Genomic DNA, 24,936 nt, shown 5'->3' with positions numbered 1-24,936 from the left:
AGTTACTAAAAGGAATAGATGTTGTTTTGTGGTCAGATTATAGCTAATGTTGTTAATTTGCAGTAATAGTGCTTGCACTCCGAGTGGAAAGCGTTCCCTATTTGTGTCAGCTCTCTGTAGGCATTCTTTCTAAACATCTAGTTCACAATGGTTCAAATTGCAATTAGCCAAATAAAGCAACAATCTAGTCTGTTTTACTCTAACTATTATGATTCAGGAATTAAATTGGTGCAGCAAGCATACAAAAGCATTTCTGTTTTTTTTTTTTTCAGAGTGAGAGTTATTGAAAATAATTCCACAGTGATTCAGTTGCAAATAGATGAGATGAAACAGTTGAGAGCAGAGTATGACAAGAAAGAAGTGAAGCTCTGTTCTTCTACCAGGCAGCTCTGGAGACCAATCCCAGGTGCAAAGTCTCATTTAAAATCCCATTTCAGAGCCAGGCAGTGGTGGCGCACGCCTTTAATCCCAACACTCCGGAGACAGAGGCAGGCGGATCTCTGTGAGTTCGAGGCCAGCCTGGTCTACAGAGTGAGTTCCAGGACAGGCTCCAAAGCTACACAGGGAAACCCTGTCTCGAAAAAAATAAATAAATACAAACAAACAAAATCCTGTTTCAGAGAAATCCCCAGTGTGTCCAATTGGCTGCCTCTTACACAAACATAAAAATTTTTTACAAAAAAAATTAGTACAATGTGCTAGTATGTGAGTATCTTTGGTTGTGTGTTGTATAAGCAACATTAGACAGGGTCCAGTAGATACTCAAGAAAGAGCAAACTGGAAGCAACTCTGAAAGATGTCCCTGCAATCTGGCCAGCTCACAGTCAGAGGCCCGCTCATCAATGTCAGCATGACTTGAGAATTATTAAAAGTAGAAATTCGTGGGCTTGGTGAGATTAGTAAAGTGCCTGGTGTGCAAACTTGGCATTCAGACCCCTCTCCCCAGGTAAAAGCCAGTGTCCACTTTAATCCATTGCTGGGGTGGGCAGAGAGACAGGCAAATCAAGTGGGTCCCTGGAACTTGAGGAAGACACCTCATATAAACCATGTATTTACACACGTGTATGTTTACCTTCTGCACACACACACACACACACACACACACACACACACACACCATTAGATCTCATCTCAGACTTACTATGTCAGAAACTTGGTGAAGGAGTCTGTTGGGTGATGTCTGAAGTTCTGGTTATTCTGATACACTCTAAAGTTTGAGAGCCACTGGTATATTAAAAATTGTAGTGTATTAAGTTTGCTGAATGTTATTCATGGTGATGTCAGCATTCACTGGTTTCATGTTTTCATGACTTTAATATAGAGTGAAAGGATAACAAAGTTGCAGCCGTCTTACAGAAGGATCAGACAGGGGGCAGCAGGCCCTTGGACAAATTATTCTAAAAACCCACCAGAGGATGTGCTGCCCTTCTGCCCCCAGACCCAGACAATTAGGAACTGCATAAAAACAAGTTCCAGACATTTCCTGCCATAACCTAAAGGATATGATATAACATAACTGGCATAATAAACAAAGCACCAGATATGTCCTGTGGGATGTTTTCTGCTGTTATAGACTGTATACCATAGCTGTCAGAGGGAATGAGTTTCCTGCAGATAAAGTGGGATGTCTAACTATCAAAGGAAATGGGTCTGCTGGTGATACAGATGCAATGACATAAATTGCTAGAGGATATGGCAATTTCCTTGTAGCTGCAACGCTCCAATCAGTTCAAACCAAGTGTCTCTAACCTGAAGTGAGCGCCAATCCTGAGCTTATAACTACATAGAGTTGGAATTCCCCTAGACTCCCGACCCTAACCACTATAAAAATCCCATCCTGTTCCTGCTTTGGGTCCCTCTCACTCCACCACTGAGACGATGAGGGGCCCGGGTTTAAACTCTCAAAGACTCTTTGCTTTTGCATTCTAATTGGTCTCTTGGTGGTCTTTGGGGACATCAGACTTTCGGGTGCAACATAGAGTAGTCCTGGCTTCATCCAGGACTCAGAGAGATTAGTATGATGAATAGACTGTGACTTACAAGACTGAGGATAGTAATCTGAGATCAGTAACTTCAGATATTAAAGGGGTTTTGTTTAGTGTTTATCCAGAGGTAGAACCAGTAGGTAGAAGCTTCAGGAAGATAGATTTGGCCTAAATTGAAGAAGCTGTGTTTTGAGGTAAGGAACTATTCTATACTACAAAATTTCAACCTAAGTTGTCAAATCCTCTTGCACTTGGTAATAGTAGGGATTATATTTACTTTCAAATGGAAAGTTGTGACTAGCAAACTCCAAATAATAAATGTAAATTCACAGCACATTGGCTGACTGCCAAGAAGATTCAGGGCAGAGAATGCTTAAAATCAAAAAGGGTTAATCCTGAGAGTGGAGAAATTCTGGGGGGGGGGGGGGGCTGAATTTGAATGTGTGTCTCTTTTTTTTTAAATGTTTTAGTTTTATTATTTTTAAAAATTTAGTTTATGGATTTAAGTGTTTGCCTACATATGTGTTTGTGCACCATGTGCAATGCCTGGTGCCTGCAGAGGCCAAAAGAAGGCACTGGATCTCCAGAAACTAGAGTTACAGGTGGTTGTGAGCTACTATGTAGGTGCTGGGAATTGAACCTGGGTCTTCTAGAAGAGCAGCCTGATGGGGTTTTTTTTGTGGCACTCTTGCCCCAAAGGAAAAGTCACAACACACAACAGAATCCACTAACAAGAGTTTTATCAAGACAAAGGGATAGATGTGATCAGGCCTGTGGAAGGACACGTGTGAGAAAAGAGACAGGGAACATGGTGCCGCCTTATAAAGGCCAGGATGCACCTACGCACACAGGTCCACGCGCAGAAATCACGCGGTCACGTCCACGCAACTACATGACCGCATAACCATGGGGCATGGGTCACGCAGGACGTGACCCGGAAATGACTAGGTGGAGATGACTAAGTGGGGCGTGGTTGGAATTCCTATCACAGGCAGTATCCTTAACCACTGAGCCATCTCTCCAGCCATAGTTTTTATTTCTTATTTTATGTGTCTGAGTGTTTTGTTTGCATGTATGTATGTGCACCACGTGCATACCCGGTGTCCATGGAGGTCAGAAAGGGCATCAGGTCCCCTAGAACTGAAGTTACAGAAGGTTGTGAACCACCCTGTGGGTGTTGGAAATTGAGCCCAGTCTTCTAGTAGAAGAACCAGCACTCTTCACCAATGAACCACCTCTCCGGCCCTGGGTATATGTCTTTTTATTATTTATTTATTTAAAAGATAGCTTCTCTCTATGTAGCCTAGCTGTCCTGTAACTCACCTTGTAGACCAGGATGACCTTGAACTCACAGAGATCCACCTTCCCCTGCCTTCTCCTGTGTACTGCTACACCTGGCTCTGGATGTAGGTCCTAAATCAGTAATTGGCCAGATGAGAAAGGAAGGCATTTGAAGTGTGTGTGTGTGTGTGTGTGTGTGTGTGTGTGTGTGTGTGTGAGAGAGAGAGAGAGAGAGAGAGAGAGAGAGAGAGAGAGAGGTGTAATGAACAGAAGGGGCATTTCAAGAGTAAGAGACATCTCAAAATTTGGAAACATCTCAGTTTTGCGTTGGAAAAAATAAACTGTTGTTCCAGGGTTAGCTCTTGGAGAATAGTAGAAGATGTGGTTTGAGAGAAACCCGTTGGCCTAATCTTAGCTCAGTCATTAGATGCTTAGTTACTTAGATGCAAGTAAGTTTTTGGAACAATCAGTCTTCACTGAACTATCCTTGATGCTGAATAAAACTCAGCTGGGAGCCGGGCGGTGGTGGCGCACGCCTTTAATCCCAGCACTCGGGAGGCAGAGCCAGGCGGATCTCTGTGAGTTCGAGGCCAGCCTGGTCTCCAAAGCGAGTTCCAGGAAAGGCGCAAAACTACACAGAGAAACCCTGTCTTGAAAAACCAAAAAAAAAAAAAAAAAAAAAAAAAACTCAGCTGGGGTTTGAGAATTTGCCTAATTTGCATAAGGCCAGTTCTCAGCACCACAATAAACAAATAGATTAAAAACAACAACAAACTATTAGCATTACAATTTTGTGATAATTGTATTTATGTTCAGGAAGCTACAAGTTCCTGTTACTGTTTCTGAGTTATTTTATAACGCAGTAAACCATCCTACACGAGACTCAGTTGTTTGTTTTTCCTATAGGGATGACTCTTCAAGAATCTGTCAATTTGGATGCTCTCAATAAATATAAGCGGCATCTTGAAGATAAATATGTAAAACGTAAGCAAGCTATGTCAACAGAGTATGTACCAGCACAAAAGAAGGCTGACCTGGATGAAGAAATGGTTGTGTTACTAAAACGCCGAGATATAGCTGAGAGTCTGAACAAAGACCTGCAGTTTCGGTATGCACGTCGGGCGGTCGGTTAGCTTACCTTTACTCTCAGACCTGCTGTGTGAGCCTAGCCCAGGGCATTGTTGATGCTCTTCTTTTTTCTTTTACAGCCATCAGAGACTGCAGGTTATTTCACACACACTTACTGCATGGATGAAGGATAACTTGAGAATCCCATTTGAAGACATCATGGAGAAAATTCAGAAAACCAATGCAATCTTCGGTAGCTTGTCTGTCTTCTTCTTCTTTTTTTTTTTTTTTTTGGTTTTTTCGAGACAGGGTTTCTCTGTGTAGCTTTGCGCCTTTTCCTGGAACTCACTTGGTAGCCCAGGCTGGCCTCGAACTCACAGAGATCTGCCTGGCTCTGCCTCCTGAGTGCTGGGATTAAAGGCGTGCGCCACCACCGCCCGGCTCGTCTGTCTTCTTAATTAGCACAAACAGTAGAAGGCACTTCCTCCAGAGCTAAAGGGTTTTCTAGGCTGAGTTTTAAAAATACACTTACTTCCTCTAGCTCTCTCTTACCCCATGGGTTTCTTCCTTCAGCACCTGACAGATGATTGCTGAAAGAGTAGACTTGGTAAGGCAAAGAGAGAAGACCTAGGACTGGAGAGGTCTCAGTGGGTCCCACAGGACCAGGGTTCAATTACCAGCACTCACATGGCAGCTCACAACTCTGACTCCAGTTCCAGGGGATCTGACACCCTCACAGAGACATGCAGGCAAAACACCAATGTATGTGAAATATAAATAAAATTTTTAAAAAGATTTAAAAAATGAGAAAGAGAGGAAACAACAACAACAACAAAAAAAAACCTGAGTCTTAATCCTCAGAATGAGGCCAGGGAAGGAGGGAAGTAACCCCTTTCGAAACCAAAGTAGTAAGTTGTTGGCTCTAAACATGTTTAGTATTTCCTATTGCTAAACAGCCTTACATATCATTACAAATTGTCCTTTCAATATTTAGGTGATGAAATCATTGTTGATGAACTATTTGAAGATGACCCAAGCAAGACAAAAGAAGCTATAATTATGCTTTACTACATTGAAAAGCAAGTATTGTTCTACCCGTTTCAGGAAACCCCCAGAGACCACCAAGGAGCTGGTTTCCGATGCAACCACATAAGGGTTCTTTTATTGTCAGGTTCAACCTGGGCCACTGCCAGGGAGGTTGAGGGAAATGTGGCAGTGGCTGCGGGCCCAAAAGAGTTTTTATAGGGAAAACCCAAGTTGGGAATTACATGCTTTGGCATTTGGGATTGGGTAGAAGGGATATGGGGCAAGGTGATTTTTTTTGAAACTATTGGTCTAGACTTTGGGCACAAAACCATAACTTACTGAGCAGGATTATCTGGGCTCTTCAGCAGGATTATCTAGATAACTTCAAGGGCCATAAACCACAGACAGAATGTCTGCAGGAGCATACTGCTCTGTATCTGTTGTCATGGCACATTGCTGAAGTCCTTCCTGGAACTGAGTACAGCAGGTGGTCTAAGATGGTGGCCCTTCCCTAAGATGGGGTCTGTATTGCCTTCACATCATCATTTGTATTCTGGGTTTATTTGTTTTGGGTGGGTTTTTGTTGTTGCTTTTACTTTTGTTTGTTTGTTTTGAGATAATATCTCGCAACCCAAAAGCCTCACTGTGTAGTGCAGGACAACCTTGAACTACTGATCCTCCTGCCCACCTCCTGAATGCTGGCTGGCAGGTTTGTCTTTTGTAATTTAAACATTCTGTTCCTGGAGGAGGAGTGGATGGGGGTGGGTGGAGAGTAGTAGACAGGAGGTGGGGGAGGGAATGGGGAGAGAGGAGGGAGGGAAACTGGGAAAAAGAAAAACCTGTTCCAGTTGACTTAGAAAAGTTAGAATTTTCTTTTTTTCATAGATTTTTATGAAAACCTATGAATTTATCATATAATTTTAGATTGCTATAGCTAGTGTAATCTTTTTGTAATATTTTTATTCTATGATATATTAAGTTACTTGTTACTATATATTATTTTTATTTTTAATTACACTTTATTTACTTATTTTGTGTGGGTAGGTAGGGGGCATAGCAGTCAGAGGACAACTTGTAGGAGTGTTTATGTTTTCTACCATGTGGGTCCTGGGAAGGGAACTCAGGTTGTCAGGCATAGTGGAAAGTACCTGAACTCGCTGAGCCATTGTATGGCCCTTGCACTAATAGGATAGTTAGAAATCTCTTGCATAATTCCAGGTTACAGACCATCATTGAAGGGAGGTCAAGGGGCTAGGGACCTGATGCAGCTGGATTATTATGTCCACAGCCAAGAGTGGTGAGCAGTGAGCTAATGCATGCTCTGTATGTATTATCTGAGAGAGATGTAAAGTATTCTACGGTTAATTTACAAGCTGTCAGAGTAATGTCATCGGCATATGTAACATCCAGTTTTCACTTGCTGATTTGTTTGTTGTTATGGTACAAAGAAGTGGGTAAAGACAATTCAAAGACTCTGTTATGTTCTTATACTCTATATTTCTCTGAGTCTACTAGGATTTTAAATTTTAATATCATTTTTGAAATATTTATTATTTTTAAGTATGTCTACATACATGAGTTTGCGTATGAATTTCAGTGCCCACAGATGCTAGAGGAGTCAGATCCCCTAGATTTGGAGTCACAAATGGTTAGGAGCCACCCAGTGTCGATGCAGGAAATCAAACAGGTCTTCTGCAAGAGTAGTATGTGTTTTTAACCACTGAACCATCTCTCCAGCCCAAATTTAACATAATTTTTAATTTTTTGTGTGCATTTGTTTGTATGTGCATGCACAGGTGAGTGAGGGCACATGAGTGTAGAAGCCAGAAGTCAGTGTTGAGTGTCATTCTTCAATTGCTTCTTCATCTAATTTATTTACTTATTTATATTATTAATGTGAGTGGAGGTCCCTGGAAAACTTTGTGGAGTCAGGTCTTTCCATCCCCCTTTACACGGGTCACCAAGCTTCACTAAACACTGAGGGGTCCTTTGCCTTGTCAGCGTAGGGACGAGAAGTATGTTGGGGGGTGCTGGGTGGCAAACAGTTCACAGACTAAGCCATTTCTCCAGCTGACTCCAGCTACTATGGAGTTTTCATAGCACTACTCCAGGTTTTCATATGAGAGGAAAACCTTTGCTAAGGGCCAGAGTCTTTTTGTTTGTTTCTTTGTTTGTTTATTGTTTTTGAGACAGGGTTTCTCTGTGTAGCCCTTGCTGTCCTAGATCTCACTCTGTAGACCTTGCTGGCCTCCAGCTCACAGAGATGCACCTGCTTCTGCCTCCCGAGTGCTGGGATTAAAGGTGTGCTCCTCGTCCCCAAGGTCCACAGTCTTAAACATTTTGCTTCCTGTTACTTTGTGTTCCCACTTTGTTCAACCCTTCGTCACGCTGTGTGACTCCTCTTTTCCTAACGGCTAGTTGGGACCTTTGTGTGTAGAGGAGGAAGAGTGAAGGCTTCATGAGCTATGATCTCTGCTTGCAGTCATGGGGAGTTTGATACGACAGAGCAGTGTCTGCTTCTCAACTCCTCCTGGTACTCCCTCTGCGCTGCATCTGTGTTCCGTTATTTCCTCAACTCTAAGCGGACAGCTCTTTCCTGGTGATCTGTGAGGAAAAGAAGCCCAGCTCAGTATAAGTTGACTTCTGTTCTTCCTTCCTGTTTTCTATGTGGGACCTGTGGGGACAAAGTTCAGGGTCAGGTTCAAAGTTACTCAGAAGGTGAGAATTTAACCCTAGACAAACAGGTCAAAACAACCCTAGAACTCTAGAGAAGAACTGAATGGATAAATGTAGTCATAACTTACAGGATTAGTTTTGTTTCCCACTGTACCATTGTACTTAATTTCTAATATTTGGTTTTTGTGTATCATTGAAATGTGTTTTCAATGTAGGTTCAATGAATTAATCTCTCTTGGTGAATATGAGAAGGCAGCTTGTTTTGCAGCAAACAGTCCAAGAAGAATTCTTCAAAATATTGGTACAATGAATAAATTTAAGGGTAAGCAAGTTTTTCTGAAATACATATACAAATTATACTTTACTTTTTCTTAATAGAATGAAATACTAGGAGTTTAATTCAATTTTCTAAATTAAATTATGAAATATTTCATATACAGAAAAGCATGAGGAAACTATTAATATACTCATCGTCAAGATTTTATAATATTAATTTTTGTCAAATTTGCTCCATATCCTTTTATTTTTATTATTTATTTATTTATTATTATTATTATTTTTGTTTTGTTTTTTTTTGAGACAGGGTTTCTCTGTGTAGCTTTGGTGCCTGTCCTGGAACTCACTCTGCAGCCCAGGCTGGCCTCGAACTCACAGAGATCCGCCTGCCTCTGCCTCCAGAGTGCTGGGATTAAAGGTGTGCGCCACCGCTGTCCGGCGCTCTATATCCTTTTAAATAAGCTTTTTTTGTGTGGTAAATTGACATACATAAATCATACATTTTTGGCGTATGATGCTAAGTATAAAACACAAGGTTTCATACATGCTAGGCAAGTACTCTACCACTGACATACACCCCAGCCCAAATTCTACATATAAAGTATGTAATTTTTTTTTAAAGAGATTTACTTATTTATTATGTATACAATGTTCTGCCTGCATGTATGCCTGCACACCAGAAGAGGGCACCAGATCTCATTATAGATGGTTGTGAGCCACCATGTGATTGCTGGGAATTGAACTTAGGACCTCTGGAAGGGCAGCTAGTGCTCTTAATCTCTGAGCAATCTCTCCAGCCCCTAAAGTACATAATATGCTAAGACTGACATATGTACTTGCCCATGACATTGTCATATGGGCATACCCATGACATCATCACCACAAAGGCCCCTCATGTCCATTGACAGTCTTCGCATTCTTCACACCAGCTATTGTCCACAGTCCCAGACTCCATGCAACCACTAGTTTGCTTTAAGTAACCATAGATAAGTTTTTTCTATAAATAGAGCATGCAGTAGGCATTATTATACTATAATTTATAATTAATAATAACAATTATTATTATTATTTGGGGTGCAGGGCCTCACTATCAGGAAATATGGAACTCTAATAGCACCGTGACAAGCAGACATGTGGGGAAGGAGGCCATAAATAAACAAGTAGAATATTTCTAGAAGTAACCCCCCATGTCCCCTTCCAGCTGACCTGCCTCTAGGACATGTCCCAGGCAGGCCCTGGACATGGGCTGCCAGCCAGTCAGCCCACTCTTACTTGTCTATGCTGACCAACCCAAAATGAGGGGAAGGGAATTCATCCCAGGCCACCAGAAACCCTTAAAACCTGGAGCCCTTCATGGGATTTTGCCTTCTAAATCTCAAATTTGGTTTCTAAATAATTGAGGAAAACACAAATAAATGGAAAGATACCTTCTGCTTGTGGACTGAAAGATTAAATATTATTGAGACACCAAGAATAAAAGCAAGGCCAGGCGGTGGTGGCACATGCCTTTAGTCCCAGCACTTGGGAGGCAGAGGCAGGCGGATCTCTATGAGTTCAAGGCCAGCCTGGTCTACAGAGCGAGTTCCAGGAAAGGCACAGAGAAACCCTGTCTTGAAAAACAAAAAACAAAATAAAACAAAACAAAACAAAAAAAAGAATAAAAGCAGTATAGAGATTCAATATATATCTATAACCCAATAGCTTTTTCATGAAATTTAATAAGAATCTTAAAATTTGTACAGAAGCATAAGGCCTCAAGTACCCACATCAATACTGAGAGAAGAAAAAGTTGGCGAAGTAACACATCCTAATTCAAAATTATATTATGAAGCTACAGTAATAAACAGTATCCCACTAGAATAAAAACAGATAAGTGCTGGTTGTAATGGCACATGCCTGTAATTTAGCTACTGAGAAGGCAGAGGCAAGAAAATCACAGGTCCAAGGCCAGCCTTGGCAACTTAGTATGACCCTTGTCTCAAAATACAATTTAAAAGGGTTGGAGGTTTAGCTCTGTGGTAGAGTGCTTACTTAGCGTGTGGAAGGCACTGGTTCAATTCCTAATACTGCAAAATCCCTTGAAAAACCAGACACAGAGGGGGTGAAATAGAATAGGGAGGCCACAGATAATCCCAAACATAATGGTCAGTTAATTTTCACTAAGACACCGAGAAAACACAATGAGACTGATAAAGTGCTCCGCAGGTGAAGGTGCTTTGCCCCCGGGCTGAGGACCTGAGTTCATTTCTTTACTCGTGTACTTCCCTTCTTCTGAGTCTTAGGATGTGCCACTGTAAGGGTGGGGAGGTCTTGCTCAAGGATTGTGGTAATATCTGCCTCAGTGTGACTGTTAATTGTTGACTGCTTAGTCTTTGCTCTTTAGAGTCTGTCTTTTTTTTTTTTTTTTTAAAGATGTATTTATTTATTATGCATACAGTGTTCTGTCTGCACATATCCCTGCAGGCCAGAAGAGGGCACCAGATCTCATTACAGATGGTTGTGAGCCACCATGTGGTTGCTGGGAATTGAACTCAGGACCTCTGGAAGAACAGCCAGTGCTCTTAACCGCTGAGCCATCTCTCCAGCCCCTAGAGTCTGTCTTTACTAGAGACTTCTACCTTATTCAGAAAGTATTGCTTCAGTTGGCTTCTTTTTTTTTTTTTTTTTTTTTTTTTTTTTTGGTTTTTCGAGACAGGGTTTCTCTGTGTAGCTTTGCGCCTTTCCTGGAACTCACTTGGTAGCCCAGGCTGGCCTCGAACTCACAGAGATCCACCTGGCTCTGCCTCCCGAGTGCTGGGATTAAAGGTGTGCGCCACCACCACCCAGCCTTCAGTTGGCTTCTTAATTTAATGTTTTTCATACAGGAATGCTGTGTATCATTTCCACTCCACACTCTCCCATTTCCTGTTCCTCTCACGTCCTTCTCTTCCTCTCAAATTCATGGCCTCTTCTTGTTTTGTTTTGTTTTTCAAGACAGGGCTTCTCAGTGTAACTCGCTCTGTAGACCAGGCTGTCCTTGAACTCACGGAGATCTGCCTGCCTCTGCCTTCCAAGGGCTGGGATTAAAGGTGTGCACCACCAATGCTCGACTTATACAGATTTTTTTTTTTTAGGCAACCATATTGTTGAGATTCTATGGGTGCAGCTTCCCTGTAATGTCTAGAAGACAGTATCAGCTGAAGGAGTCCTGGCCTTGGCTCTTATAATCTTCCTGTACCCTCTTCTGTGATTTCCTAAGCCTTTGGGGTTCTGTTGTAGATGTATCATTTGAGGTTAGGCACCTTAGTCTCCTTTTCTCTGCATTTTGACCAGTTGTGGATCTTTGTAATAATCTCCATCTGCTGCAAAATGAAGTTACTTTGATGAGGATGAGAGCTGCACTTACCTGTATGGATAAGTATTAGAATACAGTTAGAAGTTCTATTGGCTTATGAAAATAGCTATAGTAGGGTCTTGCTCTTCTAAGGTCTATGACCTCTCCAGCCATGGATAGTTGTCTTGATTACAGCTTGCCTTTTGTGAACTGGGAAATATTTGAGCTTCTGGTGGCTCTCAGTAACTTTGGCATCCTTTGACTTGCAGACAAATCACTGCAGTCTCTGCCTTCATCCTCATGTAGCCTACATTGTGATGACATATAGTGGTACATAGCAATACATAATGATACTGTTATAAAATGTAAAATGTATTCAGTAGCCTGGCCATGGTAGAGCATGCCTTTAATCCCAGCACTTGGGGGGCAGAGGCAGGTGGATCTCTGTGAGTTCGAGGCCAGCCTGGTCTACAAAGTGAGTTCCAGGACAGACTCCAAAGCTACACAGAGAAACCCTGTCTTGAAACCCCCCCCCCCAAAAAAAAATAAGAAAAAAAAGTATTCTGTATCCATTGTTAAAGGGTTAGAAACTGTACAGAAATTAAAGTAGTAATATGAAATAAGAAAAGGCAAACTAATTCTTAATATATTTGACTCAAACTTCTCATTTTTTTCTTTTCATAGCTATTGGAAAAATTAGAGGAAAGCCTCTCCCATTACTCTTGTTTTTTGAGGCTATATTTAGTACGAGTCATGCTTTTAAACGTCCTATTAATGCTGACCTAACCCTGGAGGGAATCAAATGTGGATTGTCTGAAAAACGGCTTGATTTAGTTACACACTGGGTCACCCAGGAAAAGTAAGCAATTTGAAGCTGCAAACTTAATTTTAACGTATAATTAATATGGTTGTTTTTCTCTGACTTAGAAGAGTTTCCCAGTATAGCCCAGACTGGCTTCCAGGTCTAACCTCTGCCTCAGTCTCCTACCTGTTGGGATTATAGGCTTGTCACACTACATCCAGATAGTGGTTTGATATAAACACTGTGTTTTAGGATTTACTTCAGTTCTCTGTTGAAATTAATTAGAAAGTGCCTATGAAGGCCCAGTCACAAAGAGCTCATACTCAAAGTCACTTCAGTGAAGTTTACAAGATAAAACATGGCAGTTTAACAGTAGATGGAGGGCTGGAGAGATGGCTCAGAGGTTAAGAGAACCGACTACTCTTCCAGAGGTCCTGAGTTCAATTCCCAGCACCCACATGGTGGCTCACAACCATCTGTAATGAGATCTGGCACCCTCTTCTGTATACATAATAAATAAATAAATCTTAAAAAAAAAAAAACAGTAGATGGAAGTTGAGTGACATGGACACAGAAGGATTAGTCAGTAGCACACTTCTTGGGAGGGAAAAGGCAAGGAACCCAATTTTAGACAGGCTATGGACACATGTATTATAACCTAGGAGACAATACATATTGAGGAATAACATCAGCCATGTGTTGTTGATTGTTGTAGATGAATTTCTAAATGGTCTTACTAAATAAAAAACATGAAGCCAAATATAGGGGTGAAAGCCTTAGAGATCAGGGAAATAGGATAGCCACCAACCAGCCTTATCTCACCAGCTCTGCAGCTTCCAAATGCCACAACTTCCTGTCTACCCAGGCTTTTATTGCCTTGCTGTTCTGCCCTCTCATTGGCTATCTTAGCCCAACTACCTCACATCCTTGTCACTATCTGTCTGTACAGGCCTCCAGGTCTCTACGTTTGGTACTGGGATTAAATGCGTGTGCCACCACGCTTGGCTCTGTTCCCCACTGTGGCCTTGAACACAGAGACCCTGCCTGCTAAGTGATAGGATTAAGGGTGTGTGCTACCACTGCCTTTTGTGTTTACTTAAAACAGCTTGCTGTTTCTTCTGATCTCCAGGCAAACTTTATTTATTAATATACAAATAGAATATCACCACATTTCAGCACAAATAAAATATCACCACAGATTGTTTATTTACTCTTAACTCTTTTGGCTTTTTTTTGGGGGGGGGGGCGCCACCCAGCTCCCAAATAAATCGCACAGGGAGGCTTATTCTTTCTTATAAATGTCTTGTTTCTTTCTTTTTTTTTTTTTCCGAGACAGGATTTCTCTGTGTAGCTTTGCGCCTTCCTGGAACTCACTTGGTAGCCCAGGTTGGCCTCGAACTCACAGAGATCCACCTGGCTCTGCCTCCCAAGTGCTGGGATTAAAGGCGTGCGCCACCACCGCCCGGCAAATGTCTTGTTTCTTGCTTGCCAGCTTTTCTTAACTTTAAATGATCCCATCCACCTTTTGCCTCTGGGCGTTTTCCTTTTCTTACTTCTGTATATCTTACTTTCACTCTTAGTCCATGGCTGGCTGTGGCTAGCCCCTAGAATCCTCCTCTCCTTGTTCTCTTGCTCTTTCTTCTTTTCCTTCCAGATTTCTCCTATTTATTCTCTCTGCCTGCCAGCCCTGCCTATCCTTTCTCCTGCCTCGATATTGGCAGCTCAGCTCTTTATTAGACTATCTGGTGCCTTAGACAGGCAAAGTAAAACAACTTCACAGAGTTAAACAAATGCAACATAAAAGAATGCAACACAGCTTTGCGTCATTAAACAAATGTTCCACAGCATAAACAATTGTAACACATCTTAAAATAATATTCTACAAAGGCTGTGGTTACACTGAGAAGTTTTGAAGAACACTTAAGCCAGCAGGTGGCGGTTTCTTGAAGTCAGGTCTCCCACAGACTGGTAGATTTGTGCTGGTGTGTGTAGGCTTGCCTATGTAGAATCAGAGTCTGAGATAGCCTGAGGATGGATACGAGACTCTGGGCTTCCTCTTAAAGCTGAGTGCAGCCACACAGGGAAGGACGTAGCCAAGCCTTAGCTGCACTGAAGACAAAGCATGCTGGGAGCTGCTCTACCTTAAGGGATGGGCCCGGCCTTTCATACCTTCAACTTGGTTGGTTTATAAAGAAAAATTAAGACTTCTGGTTCTTGAACTACCCATCCACTCTCTACCCCAATAAAAACAGATTCCTTATTTACAGCATGTTCAATTATGAGACATTTTGTAGAGGTATCAGGATTTCATTTAATGTTACCTTCATTTTGTTAGAAGTATACAAACACCACCAGTATTATGTGAGCCCTGCCATTTTGCATCCATTAATTAAAAACATAACTAAAGCAAAATTTCCATATAAGCACTAATTAGAAGTGATTTTTCTGGCCATGCCCAAATGTTCTTTTGGCTTATGCTGAGAACCAAGTACTGTTAGTGAGATAGTACAGATGGTTGGTTCACTGTAGTTGTATATAAGCAGGCACATTTAAATACTGTAGTGAATGAAGTGGTTTAGTTGAACTGTTTGAAAAGAACTGCTTCCTCAGTGTCTCCTAATGGAGAGTGTATCCCTCCCCACTTTCCTTCTTATTATCTGTAACATTAAAACAAACAGGTGCTGACACACTTAGAGCTGAATGTTGGGGTGGATGGAGCACATGAGGACTTCAGGAAAACAGGATATGATGGGGAAATGGAGTTTCCTTTTAGTGCAAATGTTTGCAAGTCTAATTATGAGCCAAAATTGTTCCCACTGTCTAACGTCTAATAAATTAATATGTTCTACAGAATCTAAACAGACTTTAGGTAACCTATGAGAGCATTGAGATCTCCCCTGAGTTGCATGCAGAATTTGCCTACCTGGCAATTTTAATTCTGTCAGTCTTTGCAAGGGAGTTTAAGTCTTGCTTATAGACTTTAACAAAGGAGTAAGTTTTGATTGTTTTTGGTTTTGCCAGTCTCAAATGCGTTTAATTTCTACCTCATTATCAATTGCTTATTGACTTACAATTCTTATAGGTTATTTATAATCCATTCTTAGAGTTCTGAATATTCAGGTATTTGAGTCTCAGCTACTCATCAGGAGTTCCCTGACATGTGCCTTGACGATCTGCTTGCTTCAGGCTGACATTTTCTGAGAAGGCTGGGGATATTATTTTTGCTTATGGGGAGCAGAACACATACCAGAAGCCCAGCTGTTTGGCTTTAGCTCAGCTCATCTACAATGAATGTGGTCTACACAAGAAAGCTCTTCTTTGCCTGTGTAAACAGGGTCGGATTCATGAGGCCATGGAACATATACAACAGTTCAAGGACTTTACTTCTGGTAAGTAAAAAAGCCTACTTACTTATATACAGTTTAGCTCTGAAATCTTTCATAGGAGCTGGCATTGTTTGAAACTTACCTTATAAAGTATTTTTATACATACTGATAGGAGATTACTTTTGTAAATTTATATGAAAATAAGATAGAGTTAATTGAATTTCATGATATACATTATGCCTTTTCTCAAAGGAAACATTTGATGTGTGGCTATTACTAGAAATATGTAGTATTAAAGACAAATTTACTTCATATGATAGAATATACTATATAAAGGATTTTTAAAATAACTGAATTTTTCATATATAATGTATATATAATAATATATGTGTTATAATAATTATAAATGAAGTATTGGTGAAATAATACTCATTGCATAATTTTGATACCTAGCCCATAACAGAATATGGTCTGAGAGAACGGATCTCTTTTTTTTTTTGTTTTTTTTTCTGTTTTTTGTTTGTTTGTTTTTTGAGACAGGGTATCTCTGTGTAGCTTTGTGCCTTTCCTGGAACTCACTTTGCAGCACAGGCTGGCCTGAACTCACAGAGATCCGCCTGGCTCTGCCTCCCAAGTGCTGGGATTAAAGGTGTGCGCCACCACCGCCCGGCTTTTTTGTTTTTTTCATGACAGGGTTTCTCTGTGTAGTTTTGGTGCCTGGCCTGGATCTTGCTCTGTAAGCCAGGCTGTCCTTAAACTTACAGAGATCTGCCTGCCTCTGCCTCCTGAGTACAGGGTGTAGTTGGAGTTTTCTCCAGTCCCACTCGGGCCCGCAGCTGCTCAGACCCAAGTAAACACACAGAGACTTATATTATGTATAAACTGTATGGCTGTGGCTTCTTGCTATCTAGTTCTTATATCTTAAATTAACCCATTTCTATAAATCTATACCTTGCCATGTGGCTCGTGGCCTACTGGTATCTTTACATCTTACTTCTCATGGTGGCAGCAGCTGGCAGCTTCTCCTGACTCAGCCTTCCACTTCCTAGCATTCTCCTCTCTGCTTATCCCGCCTATACTACACTTCCTGCCTGGCTACTGGCCAAACAGCGTTTTATTTATCAATCAATCAGAGCAACACATTCACAGCATACAGAAAGACATCCCCAGCAGCTGGGATAAAGGTGTGCACCACCACCACCCAGCAAGAACAGATCTGTTACTATGAACCTTAAACCCCCCAAACCCTGCCTCATCTCAGAAAACCTGCCAAATGGTGGCTTCTCCCTGAGAGATGCTCAAGACCACTCCTACAGGGTATTTAAACTGCCCCCCCTCCTGGAGGAAGGACACGTGGCTTTTTGGTCTCTTCTCCTCATCTCCTCTCTGGGGGCCAAAAAATCATCTGGGAGCATTTTACTCATTTAAACCTGGACTTTTTCTTAATTTGGTTTGATTCAGTTTGATTTGGATTACTGTGTTGGAGGAGAGGCTCAATATTGGGGTGCAGAAACTTTTCATAAGGTCCCTACAGTCCTGACTGTTATGAATTATGGCATGAGGGGAGCCCCAAGGATATCTAGTATGTGCAGGGAAACATGCTGGGCAGATGCAGCAGCAGGATGGGCAGATGCACGCCATGTGGGCATGGCAGTGGCCAGTAATTCACAACCCAGATGCTGCATCCACATGGAGAGTTTATTATAATAGAGAGATGAAGAGAAAGATAGGAAAGAGAGAGACACAGAGAGAGAGAGAAGGAGAGAGAGGTTGAGGGGTCAGAATATTAACAGACAGCTCCCATTTCTCAGGCTTAAGCCAATCTCCATTTTTAGGTTATGTCTCTATTTTAAGAAGTTACAAAAACAAACAAATAAATAAATAGAAAAAAAGAAATAAAGAAGTTGCAAAGCAGACAGAAACATAGCAATTTTAAGCAATATTTCCAGGAAAAAGGACGTATATGGCTGTTGAGTCTGATCATTTTTCAAGTAGTGAACTTACTTTTACTTACAATGTATGGATTTTAAAGCTCTTAATGTCATCATTCACTGATGACTGCACATCGGACATTACTGAGAGTAGGAGAAGCTGCTTATGTGCATTATTTCACTTAATCCTGTTGAATCTGAAGTAACATTTGTTATAATATCTGCTTTACAGACAGAAACAGTTCATGTTTTCCTGGGGAGGTTAAGGCACACAGGGACATTTGTCAATAACTATACAATAACAGAGGGGACCACTCTACTAAAATTTGTTGAGTGAATTATGTATTGTATTATTAATTAAGGATACAGTTTCAGTTTCTGTACTATTTTTCCATGTTAAAGAATTATATTAGTGTTTAGATATGAAATATGGGTATATTATGCTTGGAATTTTTATTAAACAAAATGTAAGGTTTCAGGCCTAGGGAGACAGATGGCCTAGTCCACAAAAAAGTTTGTCTTGCAAATGTAACAACCTGAGTCTGATCTCATCCTATGTTAAGAAGCTGGGTATGGGCTGGGTATGTGGTGCATGCTCAGAGGTATGTGGTACATACTCAGAGGTAGAGGCAGGCAGATCTCTGTGAGTTCAAGGGTAGCCTGGCCTTCGTAGTGAGTTCCAGACTAGCCAGAGAGACCCTGTCTCAAACAAAAGAACAAAAAAAAAAAAAAAAAAAGAAAGAAAGAAAGAAAGAAAGAAAGAAAGAAAGAAAGAAAGAAAGAAAGAAACTGGGTATGGCTTAGCTGCTGAGAGCTATTCTTCTAAAGGACGTTGTCACTCTAGTCCCAGGGGATCTGATGCCCTCTTCTCTCCTTTGTTGAGGTAGTCCAAAGAAACATTCAGGGAAGACACCATACACATGCACACAAATTTAAATAGACAAATTAAAAAACAAAATGGGCAGTACTTGAAACCGATCCCTGAAGTAATCCACTGGCTTCCATAAGCACACACACATGCTTACATGCACACACATATACATGAACACACACAAGTGAAGTTTCTTTTTTATTGAAAAATTTACATTCTATAAGTGCACAGAAGCACAATTGACTGCCGTATTACTGTGTCCTCCTAATCATGTATTATATTCTGAAATAATTATGTTGTAATAATTTGAGATGTAATTCTCCTTCCTATTTAGAACCTTGGTATTTGTTATGATATATTGCATGTGGGACCTCAAGGGTATCCTGTGTGTGCAGGGAAACATGCTGGCATGCTGGGCAGATGCAGGGGCAGCGGCGGGTGGGACACACCGTGCAGGCATGGTGGCAGTGGTGGTGGTGGTGGACATTCAGTCACAACCCAGGTGCTTCATCTGCACAGAAAGAGTTTATTCTAATATAAAGATAAGGAGATAGAAAGACAGAAAGGAAGAGAAGAGAAGAGAGGAAAAAAGCGGAGGTATGCTTACCTCATGGTGGGGAAGAAAGAGAGCAGAAGAGGAGTTTTTCCTTAAAATGAGGAATGCAGGATGCAGGGCAGCGCCAAGGGCGGGTCGGAATACTAACATTGGTTTCCAAAGTGCAGGTCAGAATATTAACATTCCTCCATTTTGATTATTATAGAAGAGTGAGTTATTGATAGCAAGTTGAGGAACAAGGGAGCTCAGTTCCTGAGACTGCTTCAAGCTGACAAGGGGAGAAATGGGGAGGGGAAACCGGGAGTCGTGCACACATCCACATACATGCACACACATAAGTAAATCATTTTAAAAAGTTGACTACTTTATTTTTTTATTACTTAAAAACAGACAACATAAACCCCACCTAGTGTTGGATAAAATGTTATAAATTCTTACAACTGTAGTACTTTTCAGGTATGAAAACAGAGTCACAAAGATAGAATGACTAGTGAGTCTGTGCTTAGAAGTCAAGTTCCTAATCGCCAACACAATTCTTTTCCTTAATATTATCTAATATATATTTTCAGATACTCCTTGCTCTGAATTATCCTTCCTTTTTTCTTATTTTGTTTAAGATTGAAGAGAATACTGTTGAGTTTCCATTGGGATCAAAGGGGGACTTAGAAGTATGTGTGGCAGGAGCACACATGGCTGTTTATGTCTAGTTGATTTGTCACCACAGGATGGTCATTTGGTTTTTCATTTTCACTATCAGATGACCTGATACAACTAATAACAGTGTGTCCCCAAATTGAGTTAATTATATGTCTTACTCAAGAAAGGAATGGAAAACCACCACTTTTATCTTTTGGGCTTGCTGTCCTTCATCTGTTTTCTGTGGATATGAAAAAAGTTGGCATCAAGTTACTCCAGGAAATCAGTAAAGGTGGGAAAGGTAAGTGTATCCATAATGCACTGAGGGATGAACAAGGGATTCTGCTTGGCGTGCTGTAGACCAAGAGCGAGTCAGACTTTGAATTCTCCACTACTCTCTCTGTGTTCGGTCTGTAGATTGTGGTTTGTGGCCTGTCAGCTGTCTGGTGTGTGTGTCTGATCTGTCTGCCCTTGTTGCTTGTCTGTCCCTAACAAAGGGCTTTGCTCCATTGTGTAAGAAAGGAATGAAAATACTTTTCTTTTCTTTTTTCTTTTTCAAGACAGGGTTTCTCTGTTTAGTCCTGGCTGTCCTGGAACTCACTTTGTAGCCCAAGCTGGCCTCAAACTCAGAGATCCTCCTACCTCTGCCTCCTGAGTGCTGTGATTAAAGGTGTACACCACCACTGCCTGGTGAAAGTACTTTTCTAAAGAAATCTTTAACAGAGTTTTTCAATTGAATAAATTACTTTAGTGATCCAGAACAGCACTCAAAACCACACTCATATATTATCAAATCATATCCAGATATTGCTTCCAACATTTATGGGTTATTTGTTTTGTTTAAGATTGCTAAGTATGGATTATCAAGTAAGAAGAAATCCTGTAGTGTAATACTGTATTTTTTTTTTTCCCAGATGTAGTAGAACATCTTCTGATGACTGATTCATTTTGCTCCTTGGAAAAGTGGCAAGAAATAGCAGATATCTGTTTACAGAATGGCTTTGAAAATTTGTTTAATGACATCATGTTCATTCTTCGATCCCAAGCTGGAGTTTCAGAAATTTCTGAAGATGATTCTATCAACTTAATGGAGCATGTTTTTTGGTAGTTCTATATTTTAACCAGCTGAGGGCGCTTGTACAACATTTTTAGGCATTGGCTGGGCAAACTGGTTTTAGCATAGTTAACAAAAATAAATGTTGAGTATGACACTCTCAGCAACAAGTCACACTTCTGTTACGATGTTTAGGTTTGATCTTGAAACACCGAAACCATCGCTTCCTTTCGACCATGTTGTCACTTCTTATAGCAAATCTTGAGCAAATCCAGGAGTATAACTTTGCATAAAGATAGCATAAGCATTTCTACTTTAGAACAAGCTAATGTCCAAATAGTCACACTTCTTGTCTAATTTGATACCTAGAACTGAAGAAGGTGTGGGTAATGCTCTACCACTACACTGACTTTCTAAATGTCAAATATTGCAAGCTTGCCTCAACAACAACAAAAAAAGTAGAATATTATTTGAAGACTGGATGTGCTGGGAAGAAAACGACTAATTTTGTTCTACTGATTCAAAGATGGCTCCATTCTTTGATATCTGTCTATCTCCATGGAGACACACACACACATTGCATACATGCACACTAACTTTTGCCATTTATATATGGTGAAGGTCAGACTCCTACTGAAGTTTAGAATCTTGGCATGTTTTTACTTAAAGGGAAGACTAAACAGATTGCAAAAAAGTGAACTTTGGGTACTCTTTTTGGTTTTTCGAGACAGGGTTTCTCGGTGTAGCTTTGTGTCTTTCCCGGAACTCGCTTTGTAGACCAGGCTGGCCTCGAACTCACAGAGATCCTCCTGGCTCTGCCTCCCGACTGCTGGGATTAAAGGCGTGCACCACCAAAGCCCGGCTGAACTTTGGGTACTCTTAGGCATGGAAAATATATCTTTTTTAAAATAATTTTGTACTGGGTACAATGGTAAATGCTAAAATCCTAGCTCTCAAGAGGCTGAGGCAGAAAGGTGATGAGTTTGAGGTCAGCCTGGACTACATAGTGAGAGTCTTTCAGAAACCAAACAAAATAGAATAAAACAAGAAAAAAACAACCCCCCTTAAGACAACAAGAGGTTTTTTTTTTTTTGTTTTTTTTTGTTTTTTTTTTTTAAAGATTTTATTTATTTATTATGCATACAGTGTTGTGCCTGCATACCAGAAGAGGGCGCCAGATCCCATTACAGATGGTTGTGAGCCACCATGTGGTTGCTGGGAATTGAACTCAGGACCTCCGGAAGAACAGTCAGTGCTCTTAACCGCTGAGCCATCTCTCCAGCCCCTTGTTTTTGTTTTTTAAATAATTCCAAGTGTTTGAGTAAGTATTTGAAATTTTAGAATTCTTTACTATGGGTAGATATGAAATTCAAAATATTTAAAAATCGGTATGGCATGGGTACCAATCAAGTAGAATAGATATTCAACCAATCAGAACAGCTTCCAGTTCTTGTGGTGAATCACTGAGCTGTGTCTCCAACCCCTGGTTCTGAAATGGAGCCTATGCAAACTCAAGTTGCCTTTAAACTTGGTATATAGCTGAGATTGGTCTAAACTTGCAATTGTCCTGTCTCTGCCTCCTGAATACTGGGATTAAAAGTGTGCTTCATCACATTTTACAGAGTTGGTTCCTTGTGTCTCTTCACATCCTCTTCTCTTCATGTATATCTGTGTCCATATTCTGTCCTTATAAATATACTAGTTAGCTGGACATGGTGGCACTCCACAGGCTGAGGTGAACAAAGTTACACACAGAGTCACAGACCAGCTTCAGAGTGAGGCTATCTCGTGTGTGTGTGTGTGTGTGTGTGTGTGTGTGTGTGTGTGTGTAATATAATATATAAAACATATAATATGTAAATATATAATAACATATATAGGTATTACATCTCATGTATATATATGTGTTACATCACTCATACTGAATTAGAGTCCACCCACTTTAATTTGACTATGTCTTCAAATAAGGTCACATTCTGTTGTACTATGGGTTAAGACTTCAGCATGTAAATTTGGGAAGAACATAATCCAGACACAAACATTTTCCATTTTATCACCAAAATAAAAAATAGTACCAGGCAGCGGGGGCGTGGCCTCAGACAGAGACCCTGCAAAAGTCAGAGGAGACTGACAGCAATGAGGTTTTAGAAGGAGAGGTGGTTCAGCAGTTAAGAGCACTGGCTGCTCTTCAGAGGACCCGGGTTCAATTCCCAGCACTCACATGGCAGCTCACAACTGTCTGTAACTCCTGTTGCAGGGAACCCAGCACCACTGGCACAATAAATGCATATAAAATTAAGTTAAATTTAAAAAAATAATAAAAAAGAGGTTTTAGAAGGCTGACATCACCCAGACAGGAAGGGGCCTCTCAAGCACAGACCCGGGTCGCACATTCTACAGAAGCAGAGATGCACCCAAACAACTGGAACCACCTGGGTTCAAGGAGGGGCTGGATCACCAAGAGAAGTTTCTAGAATGAATATTTATATCATGCACAGGAACACTGGCCTGGGGAAAGTGAATGTGCAGAGGGTCTGTCTTTCTCTCCTCCATGAGCTTTCCCACTGCTCTCCAAAGCAAAGACAGAATCCAACAGGAACCCTTTACGCTGACTATTTAGAAGCAAGAGGCAGGTCCTCCTGGACAGGCCACCACTGGGCCTCAGGGGACCTCAAGAGGGGTAACAGCTTTAGACCTGGGTTACCCTGCTCTGGATACCCAGACTGGATATCAGGAAGTTAGGGTTGAGCAAGGTATCCCCACAAAACGGCAGCTCTGGAACTGGTAGAGTGCCTATCCAGCCACCATGCAGGAAGCCATGAACCAGACATGGTGATACATTCCTGTGATCCCAGCACTTGGAGGCCAAGTCAGAAAGATCAGAAGCTCAAAGGCATTTTTAATATATTTTCATATTAAGCATATTTTATATTAAATAAATTTAATATATTCTATAAGTGAATTTGAGGTCAAGAAGATCAGAAGTTCCAAGTCATTTTTAATATGTTATATCTAGTGAATTTGATGTCAGCCTGGGCTATAGTGTCAAAAAACCAAACCAAAACTCAGTTACCATCTTGATTATGCCACAACACTGGGGAGGAGGCAGCAGGGCTGTGGTCTCATGGGGACACACCAGGTCACAACCCAGGCTGGACACACCAGGACCATGCTGCTTAGGGCAGGTCACCTCTAAAGCTGTGTGTGACCTGTCCCTCACAGTGTTGTAAAGACTTGAAGAAATGAGGCCCTCAGTCATGCATAGCCCAGGTGCTAACCGTAGATCAGAAAGCACACCAACCACTTCTGCTCAAGAGAGGACAGGTTCTGGGTGGACGGTCCAAGAAGGAGCTGAGAACAGACACAGCTAGGCTTTAGCCCAAGGTGTCTGTCCCCAAAGTGTCACATTGCCCCTGCCTGCCCCTGATAGCCCCAGCCTCTGTCTTTCTTCCCCCAGGGGCCAAAGGAAGCAAACACATTCCCACAACCCCAGCAGAAGCTGTTCAACTGCAATAGGCCCCTTACGCATCTGCCGCGTCTGGGACAGGCTCACTCCTAAAGAGTGCTCCACTTACACACGAAAAAAACCTGGCTCTGACCTGGTGAGGGTTGTCCTTGAAAGCACGGGTTTCCTGCGACTTGGGACCACGTGTCACCAGGTCTGAAAAAGTGCTCCCCCCCCCGGGGGGTGGGGGTGGGGGCAAATGGACCAGCCTCTCCAGCAGCAAAGCTGAGTCTACAGGGGAGAAGAAGAAGAAGAAGAAGAAGAAGAAGAAGAAGAAGAAGAAGAAGAAGAAGAAGAAGAAGAAGAAGAAGAAGAAGAAGAAGAAGGGAAGAGATAAAGCAACGAGGGGGGTGGAGAAAAAAAAAACCCTTAACCACAGAAGATGGGACCACTCCCAAGATGCAATTCCACATCCAATCACAGGATGTCACCACAGCCAGAGATTCCTAGCGGCAGCAGCCTTGGCTAGAGATGCCTCCAAAGCACCCAGCAACAGTTTCCAAAGCACAGGGGGCTTACACACCCTGGAGTTGAGAGCTTTGCCTGGGAAGCAGTTGCAGGAAACACTGGATCCAGGGAGAAGCCTCCCATAAGACCGGGGTGAGTCAATAAATCTTGGCAACGGAAATG

At 41.5% G+C, this 24,936-nt stretch overlaps 1 protein-coding gene across 4 annotated transcripts in view; it reads left to right on the top strand.

Moving 5' to 3' along the window:
• Window positions 1-20,975, top strand: part of Clhc1 (clathrin heavy chain linker domain containing 1) — a 32,387-nt gene extending 11,412 nt beyond the window's left edge. For 2 of the 4 annotated variants that reach the window (XM_059275190.1, XM_059275191.1), the window contains exons 4-12: window positions 273-406; window positions 4,173-4,374; window positions 4,475-4,587; window positions 5,329-5,413; window positions 8,252-8,358; window positions 12,310-12,484; window positions 15,614-15,816; window positions 19,869-20,048; window positions 20,662-20,975. In XM_059275190.1, the coding sequence (XP_059131173.1) occupies window positions 273-406; window positions 4,173-4,374; window positions 4,475-4,587; window positions 5,329-5,413; window positions 8,252-8,358; window positions 12,310-12,484; window positions 15,614-15,816; window positions 19,869-20,048; window positions 20,662-20,855 (1,393 nt within the window). In that variant the 3' untranslated portion in view covers window positions 20,856-20,975. The remainder of the gene's footprint in view (window positions 1-272; window positions 407-4,172; window positions 4,375-4,474; window positions 4,588-5,328; window positions 5,414-8,251; window positions 8,359-12,309; window positions 12,485-15,613; window positions 15,817-19,868; window positions 20,049-20,661) is intronic. The other 2 variants (XM_059275192.1, XM_059275193.1) reach the window with 2 other exon arrangements.
• Window positions 20,976-24,936: the final 3,961 nt, after the last annotated feature.

Source organism: Peromyscus eremicus, chromosome 10, assembly GCF_949786415.1.
Source record: "Peromyscus eremicus chromosome 10, PerEre_H2_v1, whole genome shotgun sequence".
Taxonomy (NCBI): domain Eukaryota; kingdom Metazoa; phylum Chordata; class Mammalia; order Rodentia; family Cricetidae; genus Peromyscus; species Peromyscus eremicus.
This window is presented reverse-complemented; position numbering and strand designations above follow the sequence as displayed.